Source organism: Lissotriton vulgaris, chromosome 6 (genome assembly GCF_964263255.1).
Source record: "Lissotriton vulgaris chromosome 6, aLisVul1.2, whole genome shotgun sequence".
Classification (NCBI taxonomy): domain Eukaryota; kingdom Metazoa; phylum Chordata; class Amphibia; order Caudata; family Salamandridae; genus Lissotriton; species Lissotriton vulgaris.
The window spans coordinates 1,168,290,670-1,168,307,352 of NC_141694.1; the positions used below are offsets into that span (position 1 = coordinate 1,168,290,670).

Genomic DNA, 16,683 nt, shown 5'->3' on the forward strand with positions numbered 1-16,683 from the left:
ATAAATACACTCAAAAAAGATTAAAACCATTTAATTACAAACAACCATGAAAGTGTGTTATCCCAATCATACTCCTCTATATTTTTATTTTTTTTAACCGGGGACTGAGTCCTTAAGTCATAAAATGACTGCCCCTACATTATGGTTGATGTTGTGGCAGATGATCAGATCTTATCTTTGGATCTGGCTGGTCTGCAGAGTCTCTGCAGTGTGAAATATACATACATTTTGAACCATCAAGTCTCAAAATCTACAGAACAGATTTACACCATATCGTAAAAAGCACACCTTCTGGGTATGCCCTAGCTTTTTGACAAATTTGGTGTCATTCCATTAAGGCGTTTTTGAAATATTGCTATTCAATTTTCCTATAGAAACTTGCATGGAAAAAATGTGTTTCAGGACAACCCCTTTTTCTTAGTCTTTGCCTGACAGATCATCCTGAAACTTTCCAGGAAGCAGCTGAGGCAGAAGAGACTTTTGGAAAGTTTGTCACATGGTGCCAATGTTATAAGCAAACTAAAAAATCAATTTCCTATGAATACCTGGTCCTAAATAAAACTACCCAGAAACTATATACTTCAACATTTACCCTTCGTAGTCTTGTGGGGGTTGTGGGATGGCACGATTTTTGTTTTTTGGGTAGGCTCCCTTTCCCCACACCCCTGGTGTCTCCTGGGATTCCACCGCCTGAAGCCAGTATAATTATTAATGGAGAGGGGAAGTGCAAGCCTCCTCCTAAATCCTCCTGAGGGAATATCTAGCTTTCTGCCATGGTGTAATTTTGTTCAACTGTTTTCACTATATCGGTGTTCAATTTTCCTATACAAAACTGCATGGGAAAGTGTATTTTGGACCCACTCACTGTTTTGTTAGCCCTTGCTTGACAGATGACCCTGAAACTTTCCAGAAAGAAGCTGAGGTGGATGGAACTTTTGGAATGTTCTTCAAACTGCACCAAAATTATTAGCAAACTAAAAGGTAAATGTCCTATGAAAACATGGTCCTACCTTTAACTACCCAGAAAACTCAGAAACTATAGAGTTCAACATTGAGCCACCTGGGATGGGCCACGATTTTGGGGGATGGCATAATTTTACATTTTTGGGCCAGGGCCATAAAGTACCACTCCCAAGCATTTGGAGGCTCCCGGAATTCCGTTACCTGAGGTCGGTACAATCATTAATGGGGAGGGGCCAGAGTAATTTGTACTTTGGGGAATTCAAGAACTGCCCTTAAAAATGTATTCTCTGCAACTCCCAGGGGGTCAATGTTACAGTAGCCCCATAATTCTGCCCGATAAGTTGGGCTGCCAGCACTTGGGCTCCCCATATTACAAGAACGGGAGACATAGGATGGAGAGAAGTATTACTTGCATATTTCAGTGGAGATGCAGCCCTGTGATTTACCAAAAGCGTGCTCTGAGATCTGTCTTGCCCAAGAAATGCTACTAGGTAAATAGCCAAAAATAATCAAAGTCCAAAACTCTTTCAAGATCCACATCATCTAACCTAATAACCACTCTAAAGTGCCTGTGGGATGCATTGCCATAAACGTAGATTTAGATGTGTTTATGGCCAACCCCTGCTTAAAGCAGAACAACTTAAACCTGTTAAATAAGGTTTCTAACCGTTTTGGGGTTTTGGACATCAGCTAATAATAAAGCTGGGATTTTGACACCCCCATTAACACAATTTAAAAGGAAATAGACACACCCATTTATATAGAAGAGAAACAGGGTTGGGGTGAGTACATAGCTTTGTCTGACACCCTTGGCCACACTAAACCACTCAGATGTCTCTCCATTTGGGCCGCATCTCACCTGTGGAAAGTTTTTAGTTTGCAAGTGAATTATGATGTCCAGTAAGGAAGGTGGGAGGCTCAAATCTCTTAAGGTGGACCAAAAATGTTCTCCTAGGACGATATTGAAGGCCGACCTTAAGGCAACCAATGCCACATAAAGGCTACCCCCGCTCAGGTGAAGTACCTTGCACTTCAAAAGCAAGAATCTAAAAACTTGATCCACTGTAATATTCTTAAAATAAAATACAGCCTGGCAATGGGAGAAAATAATATTGTTTTCCATCCAAGCGAGTAGATCTAGAATTTGTTTATAAACATTTTTGGGTGTGGCATGAATAAGACTTATGGGGCGGTATTTACCAGGATCTGATTTAGAGCCTTTTCCGAAAGTAGGTATTATCTTTGCTCTTTTCCTGGAAGCAGGGATTTGTGCACCAGCCATAACAGTGTTGGATACACAATTTAGATAGGGGGGCCAGACAGTGGGTTCAGACCTTCAAAGATGCCCAGGAATTGAGCTCAAAAAGGTTTCAACCAAGATAAAGAAAAAAAATCAAAAACACCATTGATTTCATGTCTATCATGAAGAACTAGTGGGTTGCGTTGGAGTCATGACCTGTGTCTTCATAAACTATAGAGAAGACAGAGGAGGACTCACCTATTCCCTCCCCATAGAGGGCTTGAAATAGTTAACCCAATTCTGGGGAAGAATATGGTTCTCTGGCCTCATTGAGGACTTTTTTGAGCTGTGGCAAATAAAATGCCAGAACGCTGGCTGATTCCCAGTGCAAGCGGCATTCAAGATGTTGTCCCACACCGAAGTATTCCAGGCTATTTTTGCCTACCTTTGGGCACCTTTATACTCAGTTCTGGCAGACTGGATTGAAGAGCGGGTACCTACTTTGATAACTGATATTAATGTTTGTTCGGCCATCCTGCAGGACTTATTAAACCAGGAGTGGCTTTCAACAGTAGGTGAATTCTTCTGGGAAGATGGCTTAGTAAAATAAGATTTTCTTAGCTCTCGAAAGCACTTATCAAGAAAGGCAATAACAGCCTGGATGGAGGTGCCAATATCAGCAAAGACAGGCAAAATTGTGCCCAGATATAAATATATTTGGGCAAGAGAAGCCTCATTAGTAGGTATGGAGTTCCATTTATGATGTCTCCGGTTATTAGTTACAAATAGACTACCGCAGGCCTGATGCAAAGGTTTAGCTATCTGTTCAGGGTTGCCTCAGAGGGTAGGAAGCAGGGGAAAATGAACACTTTCATGTCAAGAAATAATTTCCATATCAATGAGGGTAGACCAAGAAGGCAGGTCCATAAAGATATAGTCAATGTTGCTCTGGAAGGTGTTCTTTTTAAGGTAGGATATTTAGTCAAGTCAGATTGGGCATGACCATTGTAAGCTCTCTGATGGCTACCTAGACATAGGTCTATCAATTGTAAGTCAGCCTTAGCCAAAGATCGTATAGGTTGTCCAGAGAGTTGGAGAATTCATCAAATTTGATCGTCTTCACTTGCAATGTTCTACAGAACAGAAGGCTCAAAAGAGAAATTCAAATTTCGGCCAAGAATGATTGCTGTGTCACTGGCTATTCCTTCAATTTGATTTCTTAGTATCAATATAGTTGGAGACTCTGAGTTATTTGCATCACTTATGAGGTAGACATTATGTAGAAATAATGTCTTCCCAAGCCAGAGGAAATTTCCAACCATCGCAGATATGGGGAATTGATGGCTTGTTGCTGAACAGAGAAGACCAGAGTATTATTAAACCATAAAACAAGTTCTCTTGACAGCCTGCCAGCTGGAGACTTTTGAGCTGGTATAAAAAATGTTTATAAGGTTCCAATTCCCAGGTTGCCTGGAACATAACAATATCACTGCTATATATAAGAGCCCCCCAGTCCACCTGGGCCAGTATACTCTCTAGGACAGCAATATTCCAGGAAATTAATGTTAGGTAGCCCCCCTTGGTTGGAGATACTTTCAGGGGATTCCTTTGTGGATGTTCAGTCTCCCGATCATCAAAAGGTGGGCAAAAAGAATGTAGAAATACATGTCCTGGCACCAAGCCAGGTTACTGTTAAGGGCCTGGAAAAACAAAGTTGATTTGGGGGACTGGAGTCAGGGTCATGCAGATTGCCAAAGTACTTTCATCTTGGGAGGCTCTATCACCAAAATGATATTGGGGCTTAAAAGGAAATCTGAGACAGGGTTCCTTTCAGGCTCTAGTCAGTCATTTAAGGATGACTGAGAAACTTTTTTGAAGCCATCTATCTCCTGCAATAATTTATAAACTTTGAACTGAATGTTAGAATTTACTTGGGGAAATGTTCGTACTTCTAGTGATAATAACCCATTCACTATGGATGGGTGGGAAAAAGTTAACTTGATGGAATCAAACGCGTCAGCTGGAGATGACAGCCCAGAGGCCCAGTGTAAGAATTTCACTGTAACACCTTCGGACAGCCATTATCCAATGGATAGATTTGTTGATGAGTAAGGCCTGGTTTTCACTATAGTGCGGCTGAAGCTTAGGAACTCCTGCCATGTAGAAAGACCTGAGATTCACAAAGGTGTCAGAGTCTAGGTTTGTCTGCTGGCGTTCTTTAGTGGGGGCATGAAGACATTAGGTGTAGGTACATTAGAGGTAATGATATTTGGAACACTCATCCTAGAATAGGAAAGGCCTTTACCAAGTTTGAAGTTAGCAGGCCATTTGAAGTCTCAGAATGGAAATTAATGGTAGGTGCATTGTGGCTAGTAATATTAGGGAGACACAGCTTTGAGTAGGAAGGGTCTTTCCCAAACGTAGGGCTAGCAGATCCCCTTGAGATCTCTAAGTCAAGCGCTAGGTGAGCAGACTGAAACGGAAGGGGAGTAGGCTTCCTTATTCCAGGAGGAAGCCTAGGAATAAATAAAGAAGGGCAACTAGAAATCTCTCAGAATTCCCTGACTGACCATGCATAAAGAGATTCTGAAAGTACACATACCTTGGTTCTTAGATCCATAATTTTAGTCCTTATGATAGAAATAATTTCCCGGGGTTCATTTATTTGATCTTTTCTGCCACAGTCTTTACGGGATGCACTGTGCGGATAGTCCTCTCTCAAGGCTCAGTAGTGGACTCTACATTTGAGGACAGCACTGTGAATCGGTTTCAACACACTATTGTGGGTTCCAAGGGAACTCAAGTTGGACAGACTGTTTTGGGTTCTGGGGAGACTTCACGTACACAGCAATCAGATGGCAAGCATGGTATTAATAGGGAGCCTTACAAGTAGGAGTTTGAGAGGGAATATCCAGAGGATCTTTAGTGCTCTGAGGCTTTGATGAGGTGCCCATTTTGTTAAATAAAGGGGCAACTTTAGGCAGGTTACGTGATTTAGAGTTTGAAGTTTTTGGGCAGCAGGACAAAGAATCGGTCCTATCTCTTCTATTAGATTATCTATATCTTGTAAGGTGAAGTTGTTTGGGGGGTGATTTATTTTGTATTTGTGGGTTTGCCTAAGTGCTTTCAAATACTTTTACTTTTCCCCATATTTCTTCCTTTGTCAGATAACACTTTGTGTATTGGCGAAATTCGATTATAATTGAGATCAAAAAAATGTTGTGTATGGAAAAAACTAGAGACCCAAAGATGCTTTTTCTATTCCTGATGCTTTATGATAGTTAATATAACAATCAAATCGTATTAATGAATGAGATTTTAAATACTGATACATCACCCTGGAGGTGACATATCAAGGCCCTAAATGCTCATAGGGTAGAGTGCATGGTATTTAAAAAGTAGGACATGTGTTTTGGATTTTGCATGTCCTGGCAGTGAAACATCTCCAAACCGTTTTCTCACTATGGCGAGGCTGTGGCCTCCCATAAATTAACACTAGTTTACCTTACTACAGTTCATAATTGCTAAACTCAGTTTAGAAACAGCTGGAGAAGTACTTATTGCTCTCTCTTTAGTTGTAATTTGAAATTATCTTTAATGGTGACTTACGATTTTAAATACTATTTTGAAAATGTCACTTTTGGAAAGTTAGCATTTTCCTGTCCAAGCAAAATTTGCCTTACTGTCAGTGACCAGGGTTACCGAACTGTTAATGGCTCTCCTGTGATGTGTTTTCCTCCTAGACAGTGGACCACTGGTTTTGAGTGTGGGGAAGGGATTTATTTTCCTAAGCTTTAAAGGGTAGTCTGACAGCTATACCTAGCCTCTACGACTTCAGAAGATGCCTAACTGTCACTGGCAATTTCAGCTCATACCTGGGCCTGTCTGCCCTTTGTTTCCTTTTAGAGACTGTAGCCATACGCAAAGGAATGGAAAAAAACAGATCAGACCCAGTTTCAGAGCTAGACAATGGGTGCCCCTCACCCAAAGGCTGGCACTGGGCATAAAAGTTGCATCCCAGGAACCTACATTCAGAATACTCCTGAACCTGAGAAGAATCAGAAGAACTGTCCTGCTTTTTGAAGGAGGAAAACTAGACCTGCTTGCCTTAAACCCAGGACCTCAGACGTGACTCCAAGGGTCAGTTGGCTGACCTCCTGTTTGAGCTGCAGTGACACATAAAGCTTCCAGAGGCCTTTCATTCTCTCCCGCTGACCAGTACCAATTAGACCTAACCTGGAACCCTCTGTTGGCCTTTGTGGGAGTGAGGCCTGACCTTCAGCTCTGTTCGCAAGGTCCTGGATCCTTGAGTATGGGACTTCCTGGATCCTTGAGTAAGAGTGCTCTTCTCCCTTCCTAACTGAAGTTTCCACCAGATCCGACGACGAGCGACACAAAGCCTCGGAGAGCCGTGCAGCTTCAAGGCCTTCACCTGATCTGATGCCAAGTGACCATGGGCCATATGTAGGTGGACAAATACCGGTCGGTAACGGCCGATTTCGGCCGTTACCGACCGGTATTTGTAGTTTCAGATGTAGGGGGCCAGTAAATTACCGATTCTGTATATTTACCGAATCAGTAAATTTACCTATTCGGTAAATTACCGAATCGGTAAATGTGCAGAATCGGTAATTTGGGATGTAGGTGGCACTGGAAACAGTGCCACAGGCCCTCCGAAATTCGTTATTTACCATGAAATACAATGGCATGGTAAATAACGAATTTCTGTGTACATGCACATCTGTGCATGTACACCTGTGCCATGTGACACACATACATGCCCTTAGGGCATGTATGTGTGTCACATGGCACACAAGCCAGAATCAGGGGTGCAAACAGGGTGTCAAAGTGACACCCTGTCCCCCTTGACAAATCGGTAAATTTACTGATTCGGTATTTACCGATTTGGTAATTGCCATTAATTCCTATGGGCCTCAGGGCCCATAGGAATCAATGGCAATTACCGAATCGGTAAATACCGATTAGGTAATTACCGAATATTACCGATTCGGTAATTGTTAACGAATTATTACCTACATGGCATTTACCGAATTGTAAATACCGAATTGGTAAAATTCGGTATTTACGATTCTGTAAATGCCATTTGCCTACATATGGCCCTAAGTGTCTTGCAGACCTACTCTGAGAAGATCCCGACTGAAGGTTTCATCTGAAGCCGAGTGACGCAGAGCCTTGCTGCACAGCTAAAAGCTTCACTAAGGGCCAGATGTAGGTAAAAAACATTTACCGATTTTAAAATACCGAATTATACCGATTCGGTATTTCAAAATCGGTAAATGGTATGTAGGTCCCAACATCTGGATTCGTTACCGAATCCTTAACAATTCTTTAATTACCGATTCGGTAAATACCGAATCGGTAATGCCCATTCATTCCTATGGGCTTTGAAGCCCATAGGAATGATTAGGCATTACCGAATCGGTAATTAAAGAATTCACAAGGGTGCAGGGGGTGTCACTTTGACACCCTCTGGCACCCCCAAAACAGGCACAGGTGCCATGTGGCAGGCATACCTGCCCTAAGGGCAGGTCTGCCTGTCACATGACATAGGTGTGCATGCACACATGTGCATGCACACCGGAATCGGTATTTTACCATCAAATTGGTTTTGATGGTAAAATACCGATTTGTTAACGCTCCTGGGACTCTGAAGAGTCCCACCTACATATGGGTGGCTTCAAATCGGTAAATTTACCGATGTTTTATTTTACCGAATCGGTAAAATTACCGATTTGGTAATTTTATCGATTCAGTAAAATATTGCCCCCTACATGCCAAAACTTGTAAACCGGTCGGTAACGGCCGAAAATACAGATTTTCCGCCGTTACCGACCGACCAACATCTGGCCCTAAATTCGGTACCAAGTAACACAGCGCCCTGCAGAGCCTTGCTGCACTGCACAGCTGCGCGAGTCACCAGATCCGACGTCGAACAACGCAGAGCTCTGAAAGCAGTGTTGCACAGATCCTGAAACAAAGTCGGAAGGTAAAAATCCCAGCAGGACAAGCTTGGTTCTGTATCCGGCCTGCGTTTCAGCATGTCAGCTTGTGATTTAGTTCCAGTGTTACGCGCCTATCCGCAGTTGGTGCTTAGCAACTCTTAGCGCTATTTTTACATAATACTTTAAAAAACTCATAACTTAGATTCAACAGATTGGATTTTTGTTATTAAGGTGTAATTTTATTCATTAAAATATTCTCTATGTTTCCAAATCGAAAACGTTTCTGAATTAACAATGGGTTTCCGATCTTCAGTTCCTGTTTCACTTGAAATACAATCTCCACAGTTCTTCATTAAAAATACTATGTCCGAAATTCTATAATATATGCTTTAAAGAAAGATAGTGAGTAGCCACCCAAAGTATAGGAAAATATAAACTTCAGGCATGAATGAGGTATTTCTGGATTGAGTCATACTAACATGCTTAACTTGACTAAAATAGCCCTCTGTATGTTATACAAACTACTTTCTTTTTTATTTAAGTTGTGGAAGTTCAAATTTTGTTTTATTTGGCAAAATAACTAGAGTTTACCAATTTTATAAAAATGGAGGGTACAGCTCAAAAGATTAAAAAAATATGTTAAGGCATTTAAAATTATACTAGCTAGAGACAGAAACGATAAAGAAATTAGAAAAAAATCACACAAAATAGCAAATTCATTCACTGGGCCTGGTTCAGGACATGGAGCTCAAGGGTGGGTGGCCAACTAGTGCACGTGGTTGAATAGAGCATTAGTCTCTGGCTGGTCAAATATTGGACTTAACCTTCTGTATGGATCAAAAGTCAGTCTAGCAGGTTAAGGTTGGGGAATGGGGCCAGACATACTAACAAAACCGAAGTTAGAACTTAATAGAAATATAACTTTAGAAGTTGCCTATCTGTGAGACTTCAGAATTGGGGAAATGTTACATACCTTCCCAGAGCCTCACAACAGAAGTACTCATACGCTAAGTCTTATGCGTTTCTGTGCATGAGCAGTCAATTTACAGCATACTGTTTATTAATAATTCACACCTCGAGGCCATGTACCTATAACGAGATAGGTGCGATCCTGTTCATGGGCTGTCAACTCACAGTGTACTGGCTTTGAATAATTCACATCTACTAGCCAAGTACTTGTCAATAGACAGGTACCATCCTACTGACTGTTAATTTACAGTGTACATGTATGAATAATTCACACCTACCAATCAAGTGTCAGGTTATTCATAGTATCGGGGCTTAAAAAAAGCAGTGGCATGCTGTCTTTAAAGTAGCACATAGGGAGTACTATCCACAAGAAATTTGGGGGTACAACAACAATGTATACACGTTCTTACAGGTTGACTATTAAACACTGCGCTGTGCGTATAAAAATGGAAAAATATCTGCATCTCTTACGAATATGTTGCTGCTAATCCTACTACTGACAAAAGACAAGACTTCGTATCCTTGGCCACACAGAAGGGTGAGCAGAAGCCAAGGACCATTTGAAAGTCCTGCTGTTCCTTTTCACCCACCCAACCTTCATAGATGCTGCCAAGCGGAGTAAGAAGAAATCAAAATGCCATGGTTCAAGGGATATAAATTGTGCTGTTACCTTGTGTTATGTGGGGTGCATGTGTTGTGTATGTGCTTGGATGAGTCAGTGAATGTTGGGAGGCGTGGAGTATTTTGAGATGATCAGAATGTGGCAATCATAACATGCAGTCTTGAATGATACAATATTTGTACTACCCAACAATAAGAATATCAGATGGGCTCCAACATTGTGTTTTCCTTCGCTAAAGCTTCTTCCTCCCACCTCCTCTTTGACTAATGGAATCATCAGCAACAACCAGCTAAGTATAAACTACTTCCTAGTGGTAACTGGGAACCATTGTAGAATACATCTGGATTCATCTTCCATTTCATAGCACTAGGCCCACCTACTGGTGCATCAATGACACTTGTGACTTGTGTGTCCTTGTTTATACTTACAAGGGCAATCCAAGCACCTTCACAGTTTCTGAGAAAAATGCCTGACCTGGATGAGAGCGCCTGGAAGAGACTGAATAGAAGTGCAACCAACTCCTCCAACAGCTTATCAACCTGGCCCAACACCCAAGCCTCAGCTCAAAGAGAAAAAATAAAATGATAATAAACAAGGGGTTATTATTGTTTTATTTTTTATTTTTTGTAGCTGCTGGCAGGTGGTGCGACACTCCTCCACCATAGCAGATGACCCCCGCTGATTTTATTTGAAACAGAATGAAATACTGAGTTACCACGAGGAGGAGACATGGAGCAAGTCTGACCCGAATGAGCATTTCCACCTGGACAGTAGGTGATTTTGGCAACAATCATCGGGCGACCCAGGCAACATGAGCACACGCTAAACTGAATGCATACACCCAAAGAAAAGGAAACAGTCAATGGGCCACTCACCAGATTAGGGAGCGCGATCATCATGAAAGTGTTCCTGGGCCAGATGTGGAGATAGTTGGGCTTTATTGCAAACTAGAGAAAGGACGAAAGGACATATTGTTCAATAGTAGCAACATAATGCATCAGCAGTCCTCACAATAAAATGTCGCTAGGCTACCTTTGACTATTTCTCTGTGCAAATGCGTGGGAATATTCACCAGCAAATGTACTCTTACTTTAACAGAGGTGTTTGCTTCCATGTTGAAATGAATGCCAGTCATGCTACTGTGTCTTTTGCTGTTTGTATCCCAAACAAAGATGGTTGCAACACAATGAATTCAACTCACATGGCCTTAAAAAGTGGGTAAGCCCTATCTTTTGTTTTAAAAAGATGGTACTAAGATAAATATTACGTTGCTGATTCCATCTCTTTTCTGCTCATTAAAGCCTGTTCAAAAGTAGAATATGGACAGGCCCCTTGGTCTTGACAGAAATATAAACATGGGTATAACAATAGCAGTCCTAGCGTATCTAGAGAACATGCTGAATGCAGAAGGATTTGAATGCACTGGGAGACCCTGGAGATCCCATTAGTCTCTCATTTCAAATGGACCTAACATCTGGCAGTCAAATTTTGTCCCAGCTCTCAGGTAGTGCCTTCCGTCCCGCGACACCCTCAAAATACCATTCCTCCCCATTATCGCAGCTCTCTCCCGTAATAAAGGTCTGTTTGCGTGTGGGAGTGTCAATCAGATGCACAGACAGGGCCGGACTGGTCCTCCAGGGCCTTAGGCATTTCCCCAGGAGGCTGGAAGGATGAGGGCCAGTTTTGTAGAGGTAGGGGGAGGGATTTGTTACAGAGGGCCTGTTTTACAGCTGTGATGCAATATTGAACCCCAGTAACAAAAGCAGCAGTGCTTCACACTTGCCCCCTGTCCCCTCCCACTGGGGTTGGACTGACCAAATTGCCAGGGCTGTTTTGACTTCCCAGTCCGACCCTGCGTGCAGTACTGTAAACTGGATGGGCTTCCAACCTGCATGCGTCCTGAACACCACAGCTATTGAACCCGTGCCCTGTATGTTGTAGCAGATTACTCAGAATATTCTTTTTGTAGTGAGAGCTTCTCAGATGTGGCAACATGTCACTGGAGCTTTCAATTAAGCATTGAGTGCATTCAAAAAGTAAAAAAATGCTCATCACCAGACGAAGGACGGTCAATCAACATACCCAATTGGAGGGTAAAAAGATAGAAGCAGTGCCTAATTACAAGTACCTGGGATTTTATTTTGACAATCGGCACAATCGCCATCAGCAAAAAGCCTACATCTCCCAGAGAGCAAACGCTTTATCGTTCGCCTTCAGGTCCCTAACAAAAAAGCTTAAGGGCCATCATACAAACCCCTACTGGCAACAATAAAAGCCAAAATGTTACCTACGCTATCATATGGCAGCACAGCTCTCTATGGGAAAGACGCGGACCTGCTTAACAAAAGTACAGATGGCAATCTATAAATCAGTCTTCCAAATTGATCAGGGAGCTTCACCAGCGCAGACCAGATTAGAATTTGGAGTAATATATGAAACGCTGGGAAGGAAGTATGCAACTATCAAGCATTGGTACAGCCTGAAACAGAACATAGCAGCCCCGGAACTGAATAAGGCCTTGTGGGACGAAATAGAAAATGATGCAAAGTTCCCATACAACCAATTCTTTAAAAAAGCCCTAACAAACACCTGCACAAGAGAAATCTGGGAAACCAATCTGCCTTACCCGGCTTTTAAGCAAGCCATAAACAGATCAGCAGAATTCCACTCGCTGCTAGCGGACAAAACCACTTTTAGCACGAGAAAACATGTTTGAATGGTAATATCCAACTACAAATCACTCACTTCAGCTCCATACTTAACAATTACATTTCCGGTCCACAGAAAACTACAGCTAATGGCCCAACATTTGGGTAAATTCCCATCCATCATGGACCAGCCAACCTGGGTCCATGACGGGCCCAAAGACTGCAGACTTTGTGGGAGTAGCAGGGAGGACTTCATCCATCTTATCTGCATTTGTCAGAACTTAACTCAAGCACAAGGCATCTTTCTAAAAAAAGCCATGAACTCCAGAGGCATAAGAACGTGCAGATCGGCATTCATGGCGACCTTAGATCCAACTGACACTCCATTGAATTGCCAACTAATAAAGTTCCTCTTAGCTCATATACATGCACTAAAATGTAACCTTGTGCCTTACTTACAAAAGGGAAACAGGACGGCCAACTCTGAAGTAGAGTGTACTCCCGAACACAACACAGAACAACACTAGAACATCAGGAGGAACACTTCACATGGACCAATAAACGTTTCCGATCCTTTTTAAAAATATGACATTGTGTATGTTAAAATTACTATTTTTTAAAATACTTGCACTTGAAACGGAAAGTTTTATGGTTTAGAGAAACAAAAAGTAGGAAAACATTAAGAGTTTTATTCGTAGTGTCTGATTTTACAAAATGTATTGTTATGGTTTTAATTAACGGAAACAATAAACTTTTCTAGCCTCATTGAGCGCATTCCCTCTGCTTCACTCAAGGAGGCGAGCGGCCTGTGCTCTGTGTGAAGAATCTTTTGGGTAACCTATGTGAAGACACAGTAAAGGCGAGAGGATGACCTTGAAAGGTAGCAGAATAAAGTAGTGAAAACCACTCTTATCAGTTATTAGGAGAAAAGGATTTTTCATAAAAGGAATAGTTCAAGCTAGTTGTTGGAGTATTTTATCCAGTTTTTCGCCCCTACTTCTATTGCAGAGTGACCTAATTTTCTCTAAATTGTGTATTTGTGATCATGGCAGTGGTTTAATATGGGTTTGTTTTGAAAAGTAAATTGCGCTAATTGCTTGAATCTAAAATCACTAAAAGTAAAGGAACACAGTATTGTTGTAACTCCTCGCTCTAAGACAATTGTGCATATTTGACAACCAGACTTGATTCCTTGCATTTTGTAGAGATTCAAACAGGAAGCCTGTGAACCAGAAAGAATTCTAAGAGCTAGAGTATGCGTTTGTTGTGAAACACATTAGACATAAAAATATGTGAACTGCTCACACTAGTAAACTCAAACACTTTTATTATTATCCAGAATTTCAGCATCCAGGGTGTTATTTTGTTGTTGTTAGTAGAAGTGACGGGCAACACCATTGATGGTTGTGGGAAACATACAGTTTGCACTGTTTTATCATTGTCGCCATGGAGTAGAGCAAAAATGACTCCACCCCAAGAGATGCATTAAGAGTGCATTATAACCACCTGTAGACCGCACTCATGTGTATTCTGTGATTAATGTTAAAAATGACAGTGTGGTATTGCATATTTACATTATCCTTGCAAATTAATTAAATGTATGTTTGTTTAGAGACGTAACTGATAGAACTGTGGTGCTTATGTATTACTATTTCATGAGAAATGTCTGATAATGTGTTCACGAATACGCAGTAAATTTGCTCGTTGCTAAAAGAACACTCATTACTATGTTCATTTCTAAAGCATATGTTGAAAATTCGATTTTTGTGTGTGACGAGAAGTGGATATAATGTAATCCGTGCAGATGTTAATTTAGCCTAGCTTGTGGGCTTGAGATGTATTTGAATTCGAGGTCATGTTCCAGTTAACATTTGAATCCATATTTCTTTCTTGCAGTAGAAATGTTGCATGTATTTTGAATTTCCCACTGCAGGTGGATAAGATTTTGAAAGTGAGAGAAAAGGGTCTTTGTTCTTAGTAGATAGGGAGGTATGTGAAGCAGCAACTGGTACGAAGAAATGCGATAACAAGATGGGAGGAGCGTTCTCATGGGAGAAAGAAACAAGACCAAAGATGGCTGGAGTAACTATGTATGAGAATGGCAAGGCAGTGTAAAGAAAGCAGTGTGTGCTGATAGTATGGAAATTTACTGAGTACAGTTTGTGGGACGTTCTTTAGATGTAACTGATATTATGATGCAACATAGTGAGAGATAGTTGGCATTCTGACTTAGGACACCTTGAGGTACAGACCTCTCCTTCAGTTAGTGTGGCTTTATGCTACTTGACACGTGTTGGGAGTTTCTTCTACGGAGGACTCTTGCAGCTGATACCTTTCTAATTTCACTTTACTTTAAATCTCTGCTTAAGATTGAGGGTTGTCGCCTGAGAAGAGTGTATGGACAGATATAGGATCAATGCCACCTATTGTTGACAAATTGATTCAATCTAACACAAAATTATTTTTCCTTATTACTTACATAGCAATAATTGAGTTCATTGTTTACTTTCTATTATGAAGGGTACATCGCTTCAGAAGATTTGGCTTCCTCTTGTTTGTATTGCATTGTTATATGATACTGCTCATACTAATATATACTAATCTGTTACTGAGTCTGAATTTGGAATAATCTTACTAACTTGAGACTTGGTATCAAACTGAGTTATTGCATAGCCAAAGTGGATAAATTGTATTTGGAGATTGAAAAGAAAGTGTTTCCCTTACCTCTCACATCACAGATAAATATTGTCAACTAAGTGGTATTGTGTAAGTGGGCCCAGACTCCATCAACCATGCCTTGGGTTGTAATTATGCTGACATGAAAAATGCTATTATTTTAGACAAGCTATTCCCTAGTTCTCCATTCCAATGTTTCATTTTGAAGTGGAAGACTTTTTACGAGTGCAGGGCCATTAGAGGTTAACTGGACAATAGCTGTTTTGGGCAATGTTGCTTATTACTAGTGTGTCAGGGTCACAAGCCAGTTACACTCCCATAAGCGGAGGGGCTTATAGACACACAATCTGTATGCACCTTGAGTATTTTATAACCCCTTGTGCTAGGCCTTACAAATCAGGATAACATTGAAATCCATGGTTAATGTCATGGTATGGGTGGTTATTTGAGTTGGATTGGGTCCTTACACAAGTATATGGCCCCATAGTAAATGACAGGGTTGATTGACGGAATGCAGGAAGGGATGCAGGTTCTAAAGTTTAACTTTGAAGTGGCTGTCTGTGGTACCCAAGTATGCTCTGGATAAAAAGTGTGACCACTCAAACAACAATGTAGCTATTCTATGAAGATTTAAAATGAGTAGCTAAATGCAAAATAGAATGGGGCAGATTTATGATAACTGGCGCATCCCCAGGGATGCGCCAGTTATTTTGCGCCGCTGCTTCGCCACCCATGGTGCGCCGCATTTACAATGCGGCGCACCATGGGGCAAAAACGGCACAGATGCGTGACGCATCTGTGCCATAAAGGTGGCGCATTGCTGGAGTTGCGTCGCAAGAGCGACGCAGCTCCTGCAAGAATCGGGGGTGCTCTATCTGTGCAATGCTGCGTCAAGCCTTACGCCTGCTTCAAGCGAGCGCAAGGTTTTGACGCAGCATAGGCCTGAAAGTGACTGAGTGAAATCTTATAGATTTCACTCAGCCACTTTTGCGAGGCGCACCTGCCCCAGAACGCCCACCCTGCGCCGGAACGCCCACAAGTGGCGCAGGGCTTTACAACGTGGCGCATCTGCCGAGATGCGTCACGTTGTAAATGGGTCGTAGGGATGCGCCACGTTTACGCCGCAGTTGCGTGACGCAAACGTGGCGCATTACCAACATAAATGTGCCCCAATATGTTTAGTGTGTGAGAAGTACAAAAGCCAAAACAGCCCCAGCTAACTGACCCCACTCAGAACCCACATCAATATTATATACTCTAGAAAATAAGCTTGCCCATCAATCATTCCTTGCAACTGCATTATATTTTCCAGATGAGATAGGTAGCCAATTTGCCACTGAGATCCATTCCCTGGTGACATGCATAATAGATTCACATTCAAGAAATTAAGATAGTTAAAGATAGATATAAAATGAACAAAATCAAGATATATTAATATAACTTTTTGCAGGATTTGAAATAATATCTCCTTCCACTGCTATCAGTGCCCACCTTGAAAACATATACATCAAACCCAAGATACTCTGGTGACCCTTCTCCCCCTAGATGTAACCCAGAATATCAAATGCAACCTTTTTCCAGGGGCAAGTAGGCAATTACGTC

General features: G+C 41.6%; 1 protein-coding gene across 2 annotated transcripts in view; it reads right to left on the reverse strand.

Moving 5' to 3' along the window:
- Positions 1 to 16,683, reverse strand: part of KMO (kynurenine 3-monooxygenase) — a 473,316-nt gene that overhangs the window by 88,379 nt on the left and 368,254 nt on the right. For both annotated transcript variants that reach the window (XM_086927255.1, XM_086927254.1), the window contains one exon: positions 10,633 to 10,704. In XM_086927255.1, the coding sequence (XP_086783381.1) occupies positions 10,633 to 10,704 (72 nt within the window). The remainder of the gene's footprint in view (positions 1 to 10,632; positions 10,705 to 16,683) is intronic.